The sequence below is a fragment of the Macaca mulatta genome, chromosome 4, assembly GCF_049350105.2.
Source record: "Macaca mulatta isolate MMU2019108-1 chromosome 4, T2T-MMU8v2.0, whole genome shotgun sequence".
NCBI lineage: Eukaryota > Metazoa > Chordata > Mammalia > Primates > Cercopithecidae > Macaca > Macaca mulatta.
Window position 1 is genome coordinate 161,997,854 of NC_133409.1, and position 17,647 is coordinate 162,015,500.

Here is a 17,647-nt window from a genome sequence, read left to right on the forward strand (position 1 = left end):
TTGTGAATGGGCAGCAGCAACATCAGAGAGACACAAATGAAAAGAAATGTGAAGGAGGAAGCCAGAGAGGCCAGAAGAAACCCTGTTAGAGACATATGCTAACAAGCACTATTCCATTATCAACCTATTCCCTGAAAATTACAAAACACACGCACACACCTATGTTTAGATAAGTATTTTGCAATTCTTGAGTGCAGTTTTAAGTACATATCTATTACATATTCAAAATTTATCATGAATACTCGATTTGAAAATGATTATGGATTTAAAACCCATTTGGCTTTGTTTAAAATGAGAACATGTGCATGTTACAACTGAAGTGAGAACTAGTGAATGTTTAAAGCTACCAAGTACAAAAAGAGAAAGCTGAATCACTAATCAGTCCTAGAAAGGTATTCATAAGACGGGAAGTGTGGGAAGTGTTCGCAGCTACTGACCTTCGGGGCACTAATTTAGTGATAGCTGGGTAGCAATTTAAATCTGTTGTTCTAAGCCCTAGTGCAGACTGTGATAGTACAGGAGATAATAGGTTTGCCTCAAATTTTCAGAGCAAATTTTCAGGTTTGGACCTTATCTTTTTCAAGTAAGTGAAAGGTTAGTGACTGTAAAATCATATAAACACATCAAAAACAGGTCTGTGATAAAAGTGGACTTGTTATAACATGTGGGAGTGAACTTCACCCACGTGGAGATGCTCACGCAAGTACAGGTTCAGTTCCTGGACACAGGGCCTCAAAGCAGGACCAGGTTGTACTGTAAAAGACAGGCTGAGTTTTTTTTTTTTTTTTTTTTTTTTTGAGACGGAGTCTTGCTCCGTGCCCCAGGCTGGAGTGCAGTGGCGCGATCTCGGCTCACTGCAAGCTCCGCCCCGCCCGGGTTCACGCCATTCTCCTGCCTCAGCCTCCCAAGTAGCTGGGACTACAGGCGCCCGCCACCTCGCCCCGCTAATTTTCTTGTATTTTTAGTAGAGACGGGGTTTCACCGTGTTAGCCAGGATGGTCTCGATCTCCTGACCTCGTGATCCGCCCGTCTCGGCCTCCCAAAGTGCTGGGATTACAGGCTTGAGCCACCGCGCCCGGCCAGGCTGAGTTTTTAACAAGACTCTGACTCAAGCCCGATCAGCTAAACTTGAGGTACCAATATCCACACTTAATTTGGAGTACACTCAAAGCCCTTCAGAGTTTTCCGGTTTTTTTTTTTTTTTTTACTGTTTTGGGATGGAGTTTCGCTCTGTTGCCCAGGCTGAAGTGCAGTGTTGCATTCTTGGCTCACTGTAAACTCCGCCTCCCAGGCTCAAGTGATCCTTCTATCTTAGCTTCCTGAGTAGCTGGGACTACAGGTGTGCACCACCACACCTGGCTAATTTTTCTATTTTTTGTAGAGATGGGGTTTTACCATGTTGGCCAAGCTGGTCTCCAACTCCTGGCCTCAAGTGATCCACCTGCCTCAGCCTCTCAAAGTGCTGGGATTACAGGTATGCCAATGCTGTGCCCAGCCACCGTTCAGAGTTTTAAAGACATTTATAAGGTGGGGAAAATAATATTAGCCAGAAAACCTGGGCTATCTGTGGAGAATTAAGTCATCCCAGCTAGTCTTGAAACCAGCCAGAGTTCATATTTTATACAGCATGCACATCTATCTATATACACACACATATATATACACATACAAATATTCATAAAAACACATAATGTATTTCCTATCTCCTCTTTTTAAAGCAATTAAATACAGCCGGGAGAGGTGGCTCATGCCTGTAATCCTTTTAATTTTGAAGGGTCAAGGTGGGAGGATCACTCAAGGCCAGTAGTTCGAGACCAGCCTCAGCAACATACCAAGACCCTCCTCCTACCAAAAAACAAACAAACAAACAAAAAAACAAAAAAAAACCTAACTGGGGATGGTAGTGTGTGCCTATATCCCAGCTACTAGGAAGGCTGATGTGGGGGGACTGCTTAAACCCAGGAGTTCGAGGCTGCAGTGAGCTATATCATTGTGGCACTGTACTCTAGCCTGGACAACAGTGTATGATCTTCTCTCTAAATGAATAAATAAATAAAATACAGAAACAAATCAGTATTACATCCTACATTATCAAAGGTCGAAAACAGAGAGATTTATGCAATATGGAAATATTCAGCTATCTACGACCAAACTAACCAAAGTCTATAAAACCAAGTAGTCTAATGTGAGAAAAGTCTGAAATTCAAAGAGAAAAGCAAAAAGGATATAGACTCTATGAAGTAATAAAGACTTTCTTAAAGCCCATACTCTTATAGTTGAGATAAAGGAAAAAACTCCTATGAGCTCATATTCCATTAAAAAACAAAATAAAATGTGGTACTTCAAAAAGAAGGCTTTATTTCTTTATACTTTCTGTAGTGGAAATATATACTGAATAACAATAGTCCAAGACCACATGATTTGTACAGACAGTGCAATATATTTTAAAAATGCAAATTCTAAAATGCAGGACTTCCACAAATCTTGCCAAATTCTTATTAGGATCCTGTACGGATTATGTAAAAACATTTTGACTCTTGTTTGGATAAAATATCAACAATATTCTGAAGAACTCTTTCAATTCAAAGTTTTTGGTTTTATTAATAAAAGTTTTTAAATGTTTACACTGAGCTCCACAGGGCTTAGTTATTTTTAAAATGAAATCAGGTGGTTTGTGATAAGGTCTAGAGGTTTTGATGTGTATGGGGGACAGGGTGGCAGAGGTAAAGACCACATAACCCCAAAGCCCACGACCACTGCAGCTGTTAGGAAGAATGAAGATCTGTATACACACTCTGCTGAAGTTTTAGAAGAGGAAACATATTAATTCTTTCAATCAACAGATATTTACAGAGCACCTCCCACATGTCAAGAACTGCTTTGGCGTTGGAGAAAAAAACAACATTGAACAAAATAGACAAAATTCCTACTTACATTCTAATAACTATAATTTCACATTAAAATAACCAGTTATTTATTGAACATATACCATGTGGTGAGTACTAGTGGTAGAGCTGACATTCTAGAAACTACAACTTTACTGCAAGAATAGTCATTTATTGAGTACTTACTGTGTGCGCTTTCCATTTAATCCCTATGATGACCTTCTAAGGCAAGTATTAGCAAATTTCATCGATTCTAAGATGCACATTATTTTATATTTTAGCATTTCTCAATTTAAGACACTGTTGTAATGGGCATTTTTTTCTTAGTGTTATGTAAAATTAATGGCGAGTTTTACAGTTAGTAAGACTTAATAATGGCTTAGAGTCTATGGAATGAAGTATTCTCATTTTACGGAGGAGAAAACCAAGGCAAAGAGAACTTAAGAATCTTGCCAACATCATCTAGCTTGCACGTGGAAGAGTCAGAAATTTTGAAATGTGGATTTTAAAAGTTTAAAATCAAAGACCAAATCACTCTGTTTTTGTGGCTATTTCTAATAAACGAGTGACCACCATTCATGAGAGAAATACAAATTAAAACTACAAGAAGTTATCTTTGTTTTCCTAATAGGGAAAGATTTTAAAAGTTAGTTGACATGGTGTATAGTGGAGGTGTGGGGAAACAAGCGCTCTCTTACCTTGTTGATGGGCACGTACACTGGAACATCTTGCTGAGTGGGTCTCGGCCAATATCTATCATGATTTAATATGTACACACCTAATATCTAGATATTCACTTCTAGGAATTTATCCTACAGGTAACAGTTATACATGAATGAGATGACATGTTTGTAAGATTACACACTGCACAGCACTGTAAGATCAAAAACATCAGATACCACTCAAAGATCCACCAGTAAGAGTCTAGTTAAATAATATGGTGAATAACTGATATATAATATATACAGCTTTTTTTAAACAAAGAATGAAGCAGCTCTTTGTGTACTGTTTGAAATTATCTCCAAGATACACTGTAAACTGAAAAAAGAAACAGAAGACTTTCTAGTATGTTAATATTTAAATTTTTAAAAAGCATGTATCTATATAAAAACACATACTGACATTTACATGAAGGTATGTATTTGTGTATGCATAAAATAACTCTAGAAGCATATATACAAAACCAGCAACAGTGGCTGCCTCTGGAGAAGAAAACGGAGGTCTCTGGGATAAGGTTACAAAGGGAGAATTTCTTTGAATAGGGTATTAAGTGCATGCATTACTTAATTTATAATTAAAACCAAGAGTAAGCTTACTTAGGTCATACTCCCACAGCTGTGGTTATTACTACTGGGACATTCCAACTGTATTAATTTTTGCAAAGACAGAGCACAAAACTGGGAATTAAAAGACTGGATTTTAGCCCCGTATTTGCTGTGGGATGATGGGTAAGTGCCTTGTATAGTTATAGTACCCAGCTTCAAAGAATAGTAAAATATACTTCATACATATAACACATTCAATTCCAGTCCATAATTCAAGGTCTTCCCCTGGCAGTGGGGAGATGGGGCCCCCGCCCCAATGGATTGTAAGCATCTTACTCTAGTTATTCTGCCTGCCTCCCAGGAAAAACCTCAAATGTTTGTTAAATGGAACTGAATTCTATGAGCTCACAAAGTCAAATAATAAAGGTATATACAAGTCAGAGTGGCAGCAAGAGGTGAGAGCAATCCTCTGTATGTATCAGAAAAGAGGCAAAGAAGGTGAAATTAAACTGGGTCCTGAAGGGTGAGTATTAAATCAACAGGACAAAAAAGCCTTTCTTCCCTGAACAACAGAGGAGGGATGGAGTAGGGCAGTGGGACTCCATGAGCTCTAGGGGCCTTCCCAGCTCTATAGTGTAAGACTCTTACCAGGGAGAATGGATAAACCTAGGATTGAACCTAGTATTGAGTTTTCACATGACTGTCTCCAATAGAAGAGAAAGAAGTACCCAAATGCACCATGTTGAAGAGCCCAAGCTCACAACAGAGGGAAAAAAGCAAGAATCCCTAAGAAATTATGTGGGGAAATGCAAAAGTAGGTGGGATACTAAGAAAATGTAAGTATAAAGAATGGTATAAGAAAATCATCAACAAATACGGAAGGAGAAACTGAAAGCAACAAAATCCATGGCCACTGTAACCATCAGGAAGAATGAAGATTTCTACACACACTCTGCTGAAGTTTCAGAAGAGAAAACATATTAATTCCTCCAATCGACAGATATTTACAGAGCACTTCCTACATGTCAAGAACTGCTTTGGGTGTTGAGGAAACAGTGAACAAAATAGACAAAATCCCTACTAAGTTCTAGTAATTGTAACTTCACATTAAAATAACCAGTTATTTATTGAACATATACCATGTGATGAGTACTAGTGGCAGAGCTGATATTTTAGAAAGTATAATTTTACTATAAGAATCATAGTCATTTATTGAGCACTTACTGTGTGCTAGATGCTATTCTAGATACTTTCCACTGAATCCTTATGACAACCCTCTAAGGCAAGTATTAGCAAATTTCATTGATTCATACTTTCTAACAGAAAGTAAACCAGGGAAATGGAGTTCTCAACAGGAAGAAAGAGGAAGGGAGAGGAGGAAAGGAGCAGAGGAGGGGAAGATGGTCGGGAGGAGTGGGAGAGGGAGCGAGGCAAATCCTAAAAACATCAGCTACATCCAATGAAACTTTTAAGTTAGAAATGAAAGTGTCCATAAGAAATAAAAAGTAAATAATAAAGATACAAATAAGCAGCTTTAAAAAGACACCCCCCCACCGCCACCCACAAAGCCTAAATGAATTAGAGATTTCTGTTTTAAGCATTGTAGCTGGATTGTTGTTACACTTTAATGTAATTAAAAGTGGAATAGTCTCCTTTCTTACCCATGTGTCTACCACATAACGATAGCTAAATTCAAACAAAGTTGAGTCTTTAAAATTCCTTTATTTTTATTTGACACATGTGCATTTAAAATGCCCCTGGAGTTCTTAAAGGCACCCAAAGGCAGAGTGTTGAATAATGGAAAATATTAACAATCATTAGGAGAAGCTGGTTGACTTACTTTCTTTCCAGATGCTAAAATTCTCTAGTTTCCCAATTTCAAGAGTGTTAATGTATACGTTTAAAAGTGCAATAAATGCTAACTGTAATCATGTCTTCTTAATCTTACACGAAAACCCCAGTGAGAATAAATTATTGGCCCATGGAAATACTTTCATCTCACTATTCTTTGTAAACAGAAATCTGGAAATGGTTTTGTGCAACCCTGAATCTGTGTTGAAGGCTGGTAATCATCTGAGAGTGGCCTTTCAGCTGCTGTTAAAAATATTGCTGAGGAAGACAAAGGCAGGCCTGGGGAGCCCAGTCGGCAAACAGCATCAGTCCAAACTACCAATCATAGGACCCTCGACAGTCTTCAAACATGAGCAGCGAAGCAAAAGGAGGAAAAAGCAGTAATAGCCTCCTCACTTCTCTAGTGGATGCCTATGTTCCTTGTTTGAAGCCTCAGCAGCATTAATGTTTCTCAGTACATCTCAACATAAATAACTTCAGCTACAAATAAGTTATTAATTATATTTTATGATAAAATGTGTTACAGAGAAACAAAGTGTACCTCCTGGGGGTAGGGAGAAATTGGAAAATTCTTCTTCCTGGAAAATATAGTATGGACACTTTTAAATTTAATTTTTCATTGTGCCTTCTGAACAATTTTCCAAACAGGTTCCCCAGGTTAAAACTTTGTCAACATATTTGAGGGAACCAAAGTCAAATGAAACCTTTTTCTTCCTAAATGAACTAATAAGTTTGAAAAACTGTATCTGACACATGTGTTAGCCTTTGATGGGGAGACCAGGTGCATTATATACAAGGATAGGATTAGGAATAGGAAAAAACTTCCTCAGGTCCTTTGTAGTAAACGAAGGGGAAGTTTTACCATCATTTTGTGTTTCATTCCGTTGTGGGTGCTGTTTGTCTTTCGAGCCTCAATTTGCCCAAGTGGAATGTATAATGCTCATGCAACTAGGGTTTCCAGCTAAAAATAGGGCACACAGCTGCATATAAATTTCAGATAAATAATGAATAAATTCTTTTGAGACAGCGGTCTCTCTCTGTTGCCCAGGCTGGAGTGCAGTGGTGTAGTCGCAGCTCACTACAACCACCAGCTCTTGGGGTTAAGCCATCCTCCCACCTTAGCCTCCCAAGGAGCTACAGGCGCCCACCACCACACCCAGCTGATTTTGTAGCTTTTTTTTTTGGTAGAGATGGGATTTTGCCATGTTGCCCAAGGTGGTCTCAAACTTCTGGGTTCAACAGATTTGCCCACCTTGGCCTCCCAAAGTCCTGGGATTATAGGCGAGAGCCAACTGCGCTCTGCAATGAATGAATTTTTAGGATAAATATGTCCTACATATTGCATGGCATATTCTAAAAAAAACAAACACACACAATTTACTGAAATTTGAATTTAAGGGGGTGTCCTTTGTTTTTATTTGCTAACTCTGGCATGTAACAGGTCTTATATATCAAGTAGATGGTGTGCCAGCCAAGTTTGTCCTCTGGATGGGGATGAGAAAGGTTAGTAAGCGCACACTGGTGGGGAGATACAGGAAAAAAACCAGAAAGAGTTGATGGGGCAGGGTATGTATCAAGACCCTGACATCGTCAAGAGAGAAAGAGAATGGGGATACATCTTAACTGGGTGCAAAGACTGATAACCAAGGACACACCCAGGGCAACTGGTGGCAGAACAGGAGGTGAGCAGCCCCGGGATGGATGGGAAGTACTCTGGCTCTTGGCACAGTGACGTTCCTCTTTGTCCCTTTGCTAGTTTCTTCCTTATGTTAGTGAATTTCATAGAGGAAGTATATAACCAATGACAGTTGAAACACAGATACTTTTAGGTATGGTAAACAATCTGAAAATACAGTAACTGCCATACCTATGTAGACTTATTGATGAATTCATTAATACTTTTATACTGAATGTTAGCAAAGGATTTCATCATGAAATGTTGCCTTTTCCCTATTACTGATATTCCTGGGAGTTCTTGGATAGGGACGTGCAGGGGAGAGAATATGCTTCTAAGCAGGGTATTCTTAAATGATGACCTGGGAAATTTTCCAATCTCTGTACTATGACCCCACCTGTCCATAAAAGGCAGTCACAAATGCAGGCTAGTGTCCAGATCAACTGAACAGGATGGCATCCTGTCTCTTCTCTCTTGCCCTGCTGCCATTTTCCCATCTCCATGTATCATCACTTTAGCTGATTTTCTTTTCAATTTTTCTATGTTTTAGGTTTTTAGGCTCTGGCTAAGCCTATTTCTCTGGCTTGGAATATCCCTTGTAGTGTTGGTCCTAAAACACTTCAATCATTTGGCTGGGACCACTGTGCTGCCAAACTGCCTCAACTCTACTCCTCATGGGAGGGGTGTCAGGGAGAAAAGCAAGCTGGACAGGATTCTATTAGAAACCCAGTGCTCAACAGGGCCTACCAGCCACCTGCTAGTCCTTGTGTGGTATGAGCCCTAAGGCCTGGCTTAAATCATGTTTCCTTTGCCCCAGTGCTGATGCTGAATTAATCAGGCTGGGGAAGAGTGGAGGTGAGGGTGGGTGGCATTTTTAGGATAAACTTGACTGCTTTATTGTCTACTTTACTGGGCAATCATTTAATGGAGTCCTCAACGCTTTCCTCCTGCCTAGGTCTATCTTCTGTCTCTTCTTATTCCTTCTCACACCTCTATTTCTGTTTTTTCGTTTCTTTTTCTTCTTATTTTTTTTTTTTTTTAGAGAGAGAGATAGGATCTTTCTATGTTTCCCCGGCTGGACTGCACTGGCTATTCACAGGCACGATCATTGAGCATTATAGTCTCGAACTCCTGGGCTCAAGAGATCCTCCCGCCTCAGCCTACCTAGTAGCAGGGACTACAGGCTTGCAACACCATGCCCAGCCACATCTTTATTTCTAGATAGTTTACCTACTTAGGTTTAGCTTTGGGGTAAGGGAAAGAAAGGCAGTGGAGGAAGGCTCACTTTGACCTTGAGCTTAAGTTGTGATTGTCAATCCATTGTTCATTAGAGCATTTGACACGATTTTCAGCTACTTGAAGCCTAGAAGTGATGAGCACGGACTCCAGAGCTAGACTGCTCTGTAATTTACCAGCATATTCACCTTAGAGTGTTGGTATAAAGATAAATGAGTTATATGCATAGGTAAAGCTGTGAGAATACTGCTGGTTACATGGTGTGCTTTAAATGGTTGCTTTATTACAAATTAATCATCATAATAAAAGTCTACTCAGATTTCAATCTTTTTGTCAATCCTCAGGGTAATCAGCTGAGCAAAATTCTGGCATCGATGGGTCTCTGGATATATCATCTTAAGAGCATCAAATTCCTGCCATTTGTAAATACCTCCATTCTACCCATCTCTGCAATTACAGTAAGAAAACAAAGTAAACTCATATGTAAAAAATAATGCTTAATTGTTAGAATAATGCCAAGTTAAAAAGGCAAAGGGAAACATATACAGGTATGATATCAAAATTAGGCTAAAAATGTATAGGTATAATTGTTAAACATAATCTGCTACTCAAATCACAAGCTGATGAGGGTTAAAAATGAGAAAAATGCCTTCAGATTAGGTTGGCATTGATGAGGATGCAAGGAAGGGCTAGGGTTACCCTCTGCTGAAGCAGGAAACAGCTCAGCTATGTCTGCATCTTTGGCAACAACTCTATGGTCAGCTTGAGAGGGAAGATACTTTAATAAACAAAAGCACAGATTTTACACCTAAAGAGCGCTCCAGTATGTCCGTATTTCAAGGCTGGGTCGTTCATTTGGCTTTAGAGTGAGGATGAGGAAATGGATTTAACACTTATTGAGGTACTGACTTCCCTGTGTTTCAAGGGCATACCCTGAGCATGGTTTTCGTATAAGGACACGTATCAATAAAACAATAGGGAATCTCATCAACTAGACATTTATTCAATTGTTCCTGATATTTAACAACATCCCTAAAATTACTTTTTAAACACTTTTTTGTTTTTGCCAAAGATGAGAAATAGAGTTAAGTGCACAAATGGCTTTGGACAATCTGCTGCAGAGAACTGTTTTAAGCATGGCATAAACATGCCAAATCAATAACTTGTTTCTTTATCTGCATGTGCCATGAAAACCTGGCTATCATAGAGTGCCGGATCCATTAAAAACTGAATTTGCTATTTCCAGACAGCAGATAGCTCAAAGCTCAACAGGGCCAGCAGGCAATAATCCAAACCCACATCTCTCTCTCTAGAAAAACAACTCAAAGCACTCTGTTGCTACATTATGCTATTCAAAGCACAGGAGATAATGAAGGCTTGACAATACCGTGGCTCTCAGGATGGAGTCAAATGGCCATTATTCTTCAAACAAAAAGAGCTGGGTGAAGTGACTTTTGTAATCTTAAATCACTAGATAAATCTGATTAACAGAGAAATGTAAATCAATAAGTGACATCTGAAATGAAACTGTCCCTTTTACACATTTAAGAAGCTTGATGCCACAGAGACTCCTAGTCTTTCAGGGAAGAAGGGATGGTAGTATAACCCAAGGCTTTTGATATAAATTTTTGCTATATGCCTCTGCCCAAAGCTATAGAAAATATTTTACATTTTTATTATATAATAGTTTACTGTACTCTAGTAGATGTGAATTCCCTGTACACTAGCAGATATGAATTAACAACAGTTCTTAAGGTAGTCATAGGAAGTGTGATTATTGAAATATATGTCAATATTTTTTATATATTTAATACTACCATTAAAAATTCATTGTACTGATACACTACTTAAAATTATCCCACTCAAGTTATGCCTAGAGCAGTCTTTTATCTTTTCTTTTTTCTTTTTTAGAGACAATGTCTTGCTCTGTCATTGAGGCTGGAGTGCAGTGGTGCGATCACAACTCTCTGCAGTCTCGAAATCCTGGGCTCAAGCCATCTGATCCTCTCACTTCAGCCTCCTGAGTAGCTGGAAACACAGGCACATGCCACCACACCTGGCTAATTTTTAAATTTGTTGTAGAGACAGGTGTCTCCTTATGTCGTCCAGGCTGGTCTCAAACTCCTAGGTTCAAATGAATCTCCCACCACAGCCTCCCAAAGTACTGGGATTACAGGGATGAGCCACCATACCCAGTCTTTCTTTAAGATAAAAATATAATAAAAATCTCAAAGACTAATATTTTATAGCATCTAATTATTTAAGTAAATAATTTGGGGTGATAATGATTCTACTTTCCTCATCTTTTATCTCAAACACTTTTTTTTTGTCCCTTACTCAGCCATCAACACTTACTCAACCATTCTTTCACTGCTTTTTTTTTTTTCTTTTTCTTTTATATATGGGCTCTTGCTCTGTTGCCCACACTGGAGTGCAGTGGTGCAATCATGGTTCACTGCAGTCTGTACTGCCTGGGCTCAAGAGATCCTCCTGTCTCAGCCTCCCAAGTACCTGGGACTACAGGCACACACTACCACACATGGCTAATTTTCTTTTTAAAACATTTTTTGGCCAGGCACAGTGGCTCATGCCTGTAATCCCAGCGCTTTGGGAGGCCGAAGCGGGTGGATCACCTGAGGTCAGGAGTTCGAGACCAGCCTGGCTAACATGGTGAAATCCCATCTCTACTAAAAATATAAAAAGTTAGCCGGGTAGGCTGAGGCAGGAGAATTGCTTGAACCCGGGAGGCAGAGGTTGCAGTGAGCTGATATCATGCCACCACACTGTAGCCTGGATGACAAGAGTGAAACTCCATCTAAAACAAAACAAAACAGAACAAAACAAAACAAAAACAAAAAAACCCACATTTTTTGTGGAGATGGGGTCTTGCTATTGCCCAGACTGGTCTCAAACTCCTGGCCTCAAGTGGTCCTACTGCCTCGGCCTCCTAAAGTGCTGAGATTATAGGCATGAGCCACCATGTTTAGCCTATTATTTCTTTTATTCAACCACTCTCCGTAGTAATACTTCATTTACCCTACCTCATTAAGAAGCAGCCGTTCCTGAGACTTTTCAAGGTAAGTAAAAGTTATTCCTAAAATACCAGTTTCTAAAAATTCTATTTTTAAACAAAACATCTGTTTCTAAATGTAAACTGATCCCAATTAGTTTACCCTAAGACTACTGAAATATATGGGGGTATCTGGGTCTAAATTAAGTGGTCTTGGGCAGCTGTACTTTTGGAGTTCCTCTGTTAATGACTTACGGTTTTTATGGCCTGTCCTTGCTCTCATTTAGGATCCTGTCACTTCTTACTAGAGCTCTGAATTCTTGAAGCAATAACCACCCTCATTTTACCTGCTATTAGTGTTGACTGTGTTTTGGGAAACCAGGCATCAGTTTGAACTGATTTGTTTTAAAAAAAAGATTGAACTGTTTGTGGATGAGGGACTGAAGAAGTAATGAGGTGGGTGAGGAGAATTACACAATAATTTTAACAATCTGGGCCCAGATAGGCTTTTGTAGAGATTCTGAGCTGTTTTAAAAAGGTGAGATTGCTGCACAAAACATGCTCTGGAGGAGAAAAGTGCTATAGTTAGTTTTCTTTCTACTCACAGGCTAACTTATCAAGCACATAAACACATACATATTTAATGACATATGAATTTGCTTCTAGTTCAGTTGATACATGCATACATACGTAGAAAAGTAATTAAATAATGAGAGTTATCAAAAAAAAAAAAAAAAAAGAAAAGCCCACTTCACCAACACAGGAGCTAGACAACAATGTTTCTTCTCAAGTGTGTCCACTGACTTGTATATGCAGAAAAATTATTAATATAACAAGCCACTAAAAGAAAACAAGAAGCCCACTTCACAAAATACAGAAAAATAGTGACTACCTGTTAAAGACTCACTTTTAGTGGTGGAGTACGCATTAATTCATGCAGATTAACTGTGTTTAGAAACTAACTTTGCAGATGTTAAAAACCACTGTAGATGTAAATAAGAACATTTTCCTTCTAAGCATTTCAATTTTTTAGAATAACTTTTCACATTAGCAGATTATAAACGTGTGTTTGGCTAATAAACCTAGATTTCCCCCTAAACACATAATTCTGATAAAGTCTAACAAAAAAGAAAGAGAGAAAGAAACAGGAAGACATTTTTTTTATGTGCAGAGAAATGTCTTCTTCAGGCCAAGGTCACATAGCCCATGCTAATTTGCATGGTTTTAAAAAAAGTGTTCTAATTATAGCCTACTCTAACATATCTGTGATTCATCAAAAGAAAAAAAAAATCAACTCCAGGTTGGACTTTTTGTGACCTGGAAGCTCTCTGGCCCTGTAACCCTCCTTCGTACTTAGTATGGTGTGTTTTCAGAAACTGTAATACAAGTTATGTTTATTACCTGCTTATTAAAATGACAAAGGAAATAACATAATGCATAAAATATAACCAGATTATCCGCTAGTTTGGATTCCCTTTACTAATGTTCTCTTTTAGAAGGACAGATAAATGGGAATTAACTTTTGTCAAGCCCTTTTGTATGAGTCTTTATTTATTATAAGAATTCCTGAAAACGACTTAAGAAATGGACATGGAACCAGAGACAACAAACAAAAATGAAATTCTTCTAGTCTCAGGTAACATTTCTTAGTGCAAGAAATAAAGTATTTTCTAAGCCTTATTCTGGGTACACATTTTGCTCTGAGCTTTATTTGCTTTTTGCAACAGCATTTAAGAGAAAACCAACTCACCATTTACAACCTAAACAATGGCTTTGGGGTATGATTAAGAAATGCACCTGGGCTCACTCAAACAACACGTTTGTTTAACCTGGTGACTTTCCTGTGTCTGGGGTCAGGCAGGAGCAATCTTGGTTGGGGGCAGGAAAGAAAAGCAAATACAACTGACTCACTGAGAACAAAATGGTTGCACTAACTACCCTTTGTAATTACAACTGTTTTAACAGTTTCTAGTAGGCAAGGCTATCATTTCAGTGACCCACTGTAATTTGGGATGAAACCCCAGGAAATTATGCCAACTTTGGGATAGGAGTTGCATTTCTGAGTTTACTCAGCATGATGAATCCACTAAAATGCTGACTATCCTTTTTTTGGCAGAAACTTATGTCAAGGGGAAAATGAACATTAAAATGAATATAGCTAGAGAGACAAACCATCACAGCATTCACTTCCAGGAGCAGACCATAGTTTATTTTACTTTCTGGATCTTTTTATTATGGAACATTTCAATCATATAGAAAAATGCAGAATAAAATAATGAACACCCCCCCAATATCATTTAGTTTTGATAATCACCAATACGTGGCCAATCTTATTTTATTGTACCCTATCCACTCTGCTCTTCAAAATTATTAAAATATATATATATATATTCTTTTAGAGATGGGGTCTTGCTCTGTTGCCCAGGCTGGAGTAAAGTGGTGCAGTCATAGCTCACTGTAACTCGAAATCCAGGGCTCAAGTGATTCTCCTGCCTAAACCTACCCCGGTGGCTAGGACTACAGGTGTGCAACACCATGCCTGGCTAATTTTTAATTTTTTTTTTTTTAATAGAGACAGAGTTTCACAATGTTGCTCAGGCTGGTCTCAAACTTCTGGGCTCAAGCGATCCTTCAGCTTCAGACTCCCAGAGTGCTGGGATTACCGGCATAAGCCAATGCATCAGCCTGCATTAAAGCAAATCCCAGACAACTGATGTTGTATTTCATAAAAGCTTCCACTGACAATATATGTATATATTTTCATAAAGATCACTACAGAAATCTCACTGAGCATGAGATGTCTAAACCAACTTTAACCACATCTTGTAAAACATTTTACACTAAAACCTATCTGCCTACAAAACCAATTTGCTTGAATATAAGTGGGTAATTAAAATGACAAAATAAGTTTAAACACAACCCTCTATTAATTTATGGGAGGAAAAATAGTAACATTCTCAGATTGGGAAAATAGTGCATGTTACTTTATCCCTATGGTTCTAGTCTTTGTGGACATTCCAACCAATGAGAGACAAGATTAAAAGTAACATGGTTAGATTTGCCTGGATGGAGCTTAGAAGAGTAGGTAGAGGCTACTAAGGGGGCCAGGAGCTGCCTGGAATAAAACTTTTCCATTTTCCTTCACTACTGTACATCCAGAATAAAACAGAATGCCAACAGGCCAAAACTTAGGAGCTTCAAAAGGCACTCATCAAGCAGTCTAGCTATTTACAATAATTTATTACCAATCTTAAAGATCAAAAGGAACTCCATCAAGCATTTAGATTCAATTCCTCACTGCCTGATGACTAAGTTGTAGAGGAATGAAGGGAAGCCAAAATAATCTGAGGTGACTTTGATACAATGCCACAAAGGATATGAAGAGGAAGCTGGTAGAAGCTGCAAATGGCTAGGTTCCATTAAGAGTTCTAATAAAAGAATGGAATTTCCCTTAACTGAGAATTTAAAAATGTTAGAAGTGGGCGAAATCTAGACAAGCCAGGCAAAACCTGTGATTTGCCATTGCCTTTTTTTGGTTGTTGTTAAATGTTAACTTTAGCCACTGCTGCACTTATGTTCATTAAGTGGCTTCATCTAAAAAAAAAAAAAATGCAATGTTACCTTCAGAAATCTGGCCAATCTCATTCCTTTTGCTGTTGTATTACTTATCAGCCTGCTCCTTCTGTGTGCATTGTCAGACACTATTGGCTCTCTCAATCTCTTTCAAACAAATTGCTGCATTCTGCAATGTGATTGATTTAGCTTGAAAAATGTAACTTGGAATGAGATAATTTTTAGTATTACATATCACCATGGTCACATGAAGCATAAACATCTCTTTTACAAGTTTTTGCTGCTTAAGTCAATTGGTCACTATAGAAACACTAGAAGCTAGTGTTTCAAATTCTTTTCAACTTCTATGAACTGGCACAATTTTTCCCTCCTGAATCCAGACATCTCTGTATTTTCAACCGAGGAAAGTAGTTTTCACACTACTTATTTTGGCTAGTTAAAAAATCCCTACCACATGTCTCCCTGTAAATTCATAGATAAAGATTTAAGTTTATATTAGCATTTCAACTGTGCACATTTTTTGTTTGCTTCTGAAATCACCTCGAATTAACAGATTTACTGGAATCTTACATGGTTTAGAAGTTTTGCGCAAGTCTCAGAAACCTTGTAATCTATTTCCCCATGAAGATGTGGTGTTAAGCATTTTCTTAAAAATGGCTACATATTTTTTCTTTTTAAAAGAGTCCTTATCTTTTACAAATATATTGTAAAATACTTACAAGTGAAAAGATGTCTAGGAATTCTTCAAATATGAGGGATGGAGAATGTAGGGTATAAATGAAACAAGACTGACTATGAATCTATGAAGCTGTGGGAGGGGTACATGGGGGTCGTTATGTTATTTGGTCATTTTCTGTGTAGCAAAGCTCTAGGCAGTAGATATTTCAGATATAATGCTAGGTACTAATTTTTATTAGGATTTTTATTTAGAAAAATAATCTATCAGGAGCAATGAAGAATCAAGTTTTGCAGTCAGCATTTCAAATATCTTTACCAATCCGAAACCTAAGTTCCTCCAGTACAGTGTTCAGAGAGAAAACACAAAAACTAACCAAACAAAATATACCCCAAAATGTATCTTTTCACTGTCTTTGAGATTTCAGTGCCAATATATAACTAGATTTCAATGTGAATAAAATATAATTATTATAGTTCAGAAATATAACATTTCTGTTTTCTTTAAAAGGGATAAAGAGCTAAAAAATTTAAATTGAAATATAAATGTAATTGGCAAGTGTATTTCATAATCACCGTATCTTGGTGAAAATTGTACTATACATTCGGAAAGACTTTAATACTTAATATGCTATTAACATGCTTCTCTTACCTTGTGATTATATGGACTGTAAGAATGAAATACCCGAGAAAGATCTTTTGTCCTTTGCTTTTTCTGTGAAAAGAAAAAACAAAAACAACATACAAACAATTCAGTTGACAGCAGATAAAAAATATACGTGTGTATATATCTCTATCTACATATATAAAGATATTGTTTATTTTTTTAGAGATTCTTCTTTTGTGGAGGCTGAGGAGACACAGGGATGCAATTAAAAACCAAAGTCACTTTACGGTTATGTGGGTCATTGTTACAGAACAACCAGGTGACCTCTTCCTAGAAGATTTCATAACTAAAACACTAATCATCATCAAAAACTGTATTTGAAAATACATAAAATAGATATCTAAGACTAAAATGAAGAAAAAACTGAAAAAGAAAGAAAATTTAATACACAGGCACTTCTATTTTCATTGTAATACCAACTGCTGTTACTCAGAATTGGGCACAGACATTCATTCATTTAAACGATACGCCTCCTTCAGGCTTCCTGGTTATGGCTTGGGTCTGTCTGCTTGAGCTTGCAGCTGTGAGGATACCTTTATTGTGTCACTGCTATATAGCCTAGGTACCTTGCATGGTGTTTTACACACAGTAGGTACTCAATAAATATTGGCTAAGTTAATGAATAAAAGAATGTATGAGTTATACAGGCATATAACTCTTAATATCTGTAATGATGACACATAAGCCTCATAGATTAGTTATGAAGAGAAGGTTCTTTTGGCCAAGCATGGTGCCTCATGCTTGTAATCCTAGCACTTTGGGAGGCCGAAGTGGGCGGATCGCTTGAGGCCAGGAGTTCAAGATCAGCCT

The 17,647-nt window shown here is 37.9% G+C and overlaps 1 protein-coding gene across 2 annotated transcripts in view; it reads right to left on the reverse strand.

Moving 5' to 3' along the window:
- Positions 1 to 17,647, reverse strand: part of CDKAL1 (CDK5 regulatory subunit associated protein 1 like 1) — a 707,863-nt gene that overhangs the window by 108,581 nt on the left and 581,635 nt on the right. For both annotated transcript variants that reach the window (XM_001098819.5, XM_078001348.1), the window contains exon 13: positions 16,823 to 16,885. In XM_001098819.5, the coding sequence (XP_001098819.2) occupies positions 16,823 to 16,885 (63 nt within the window). The remainder of the gene's footprint in view (positions 1 to 16,822; positions 16,886 to 17,647) is intronic.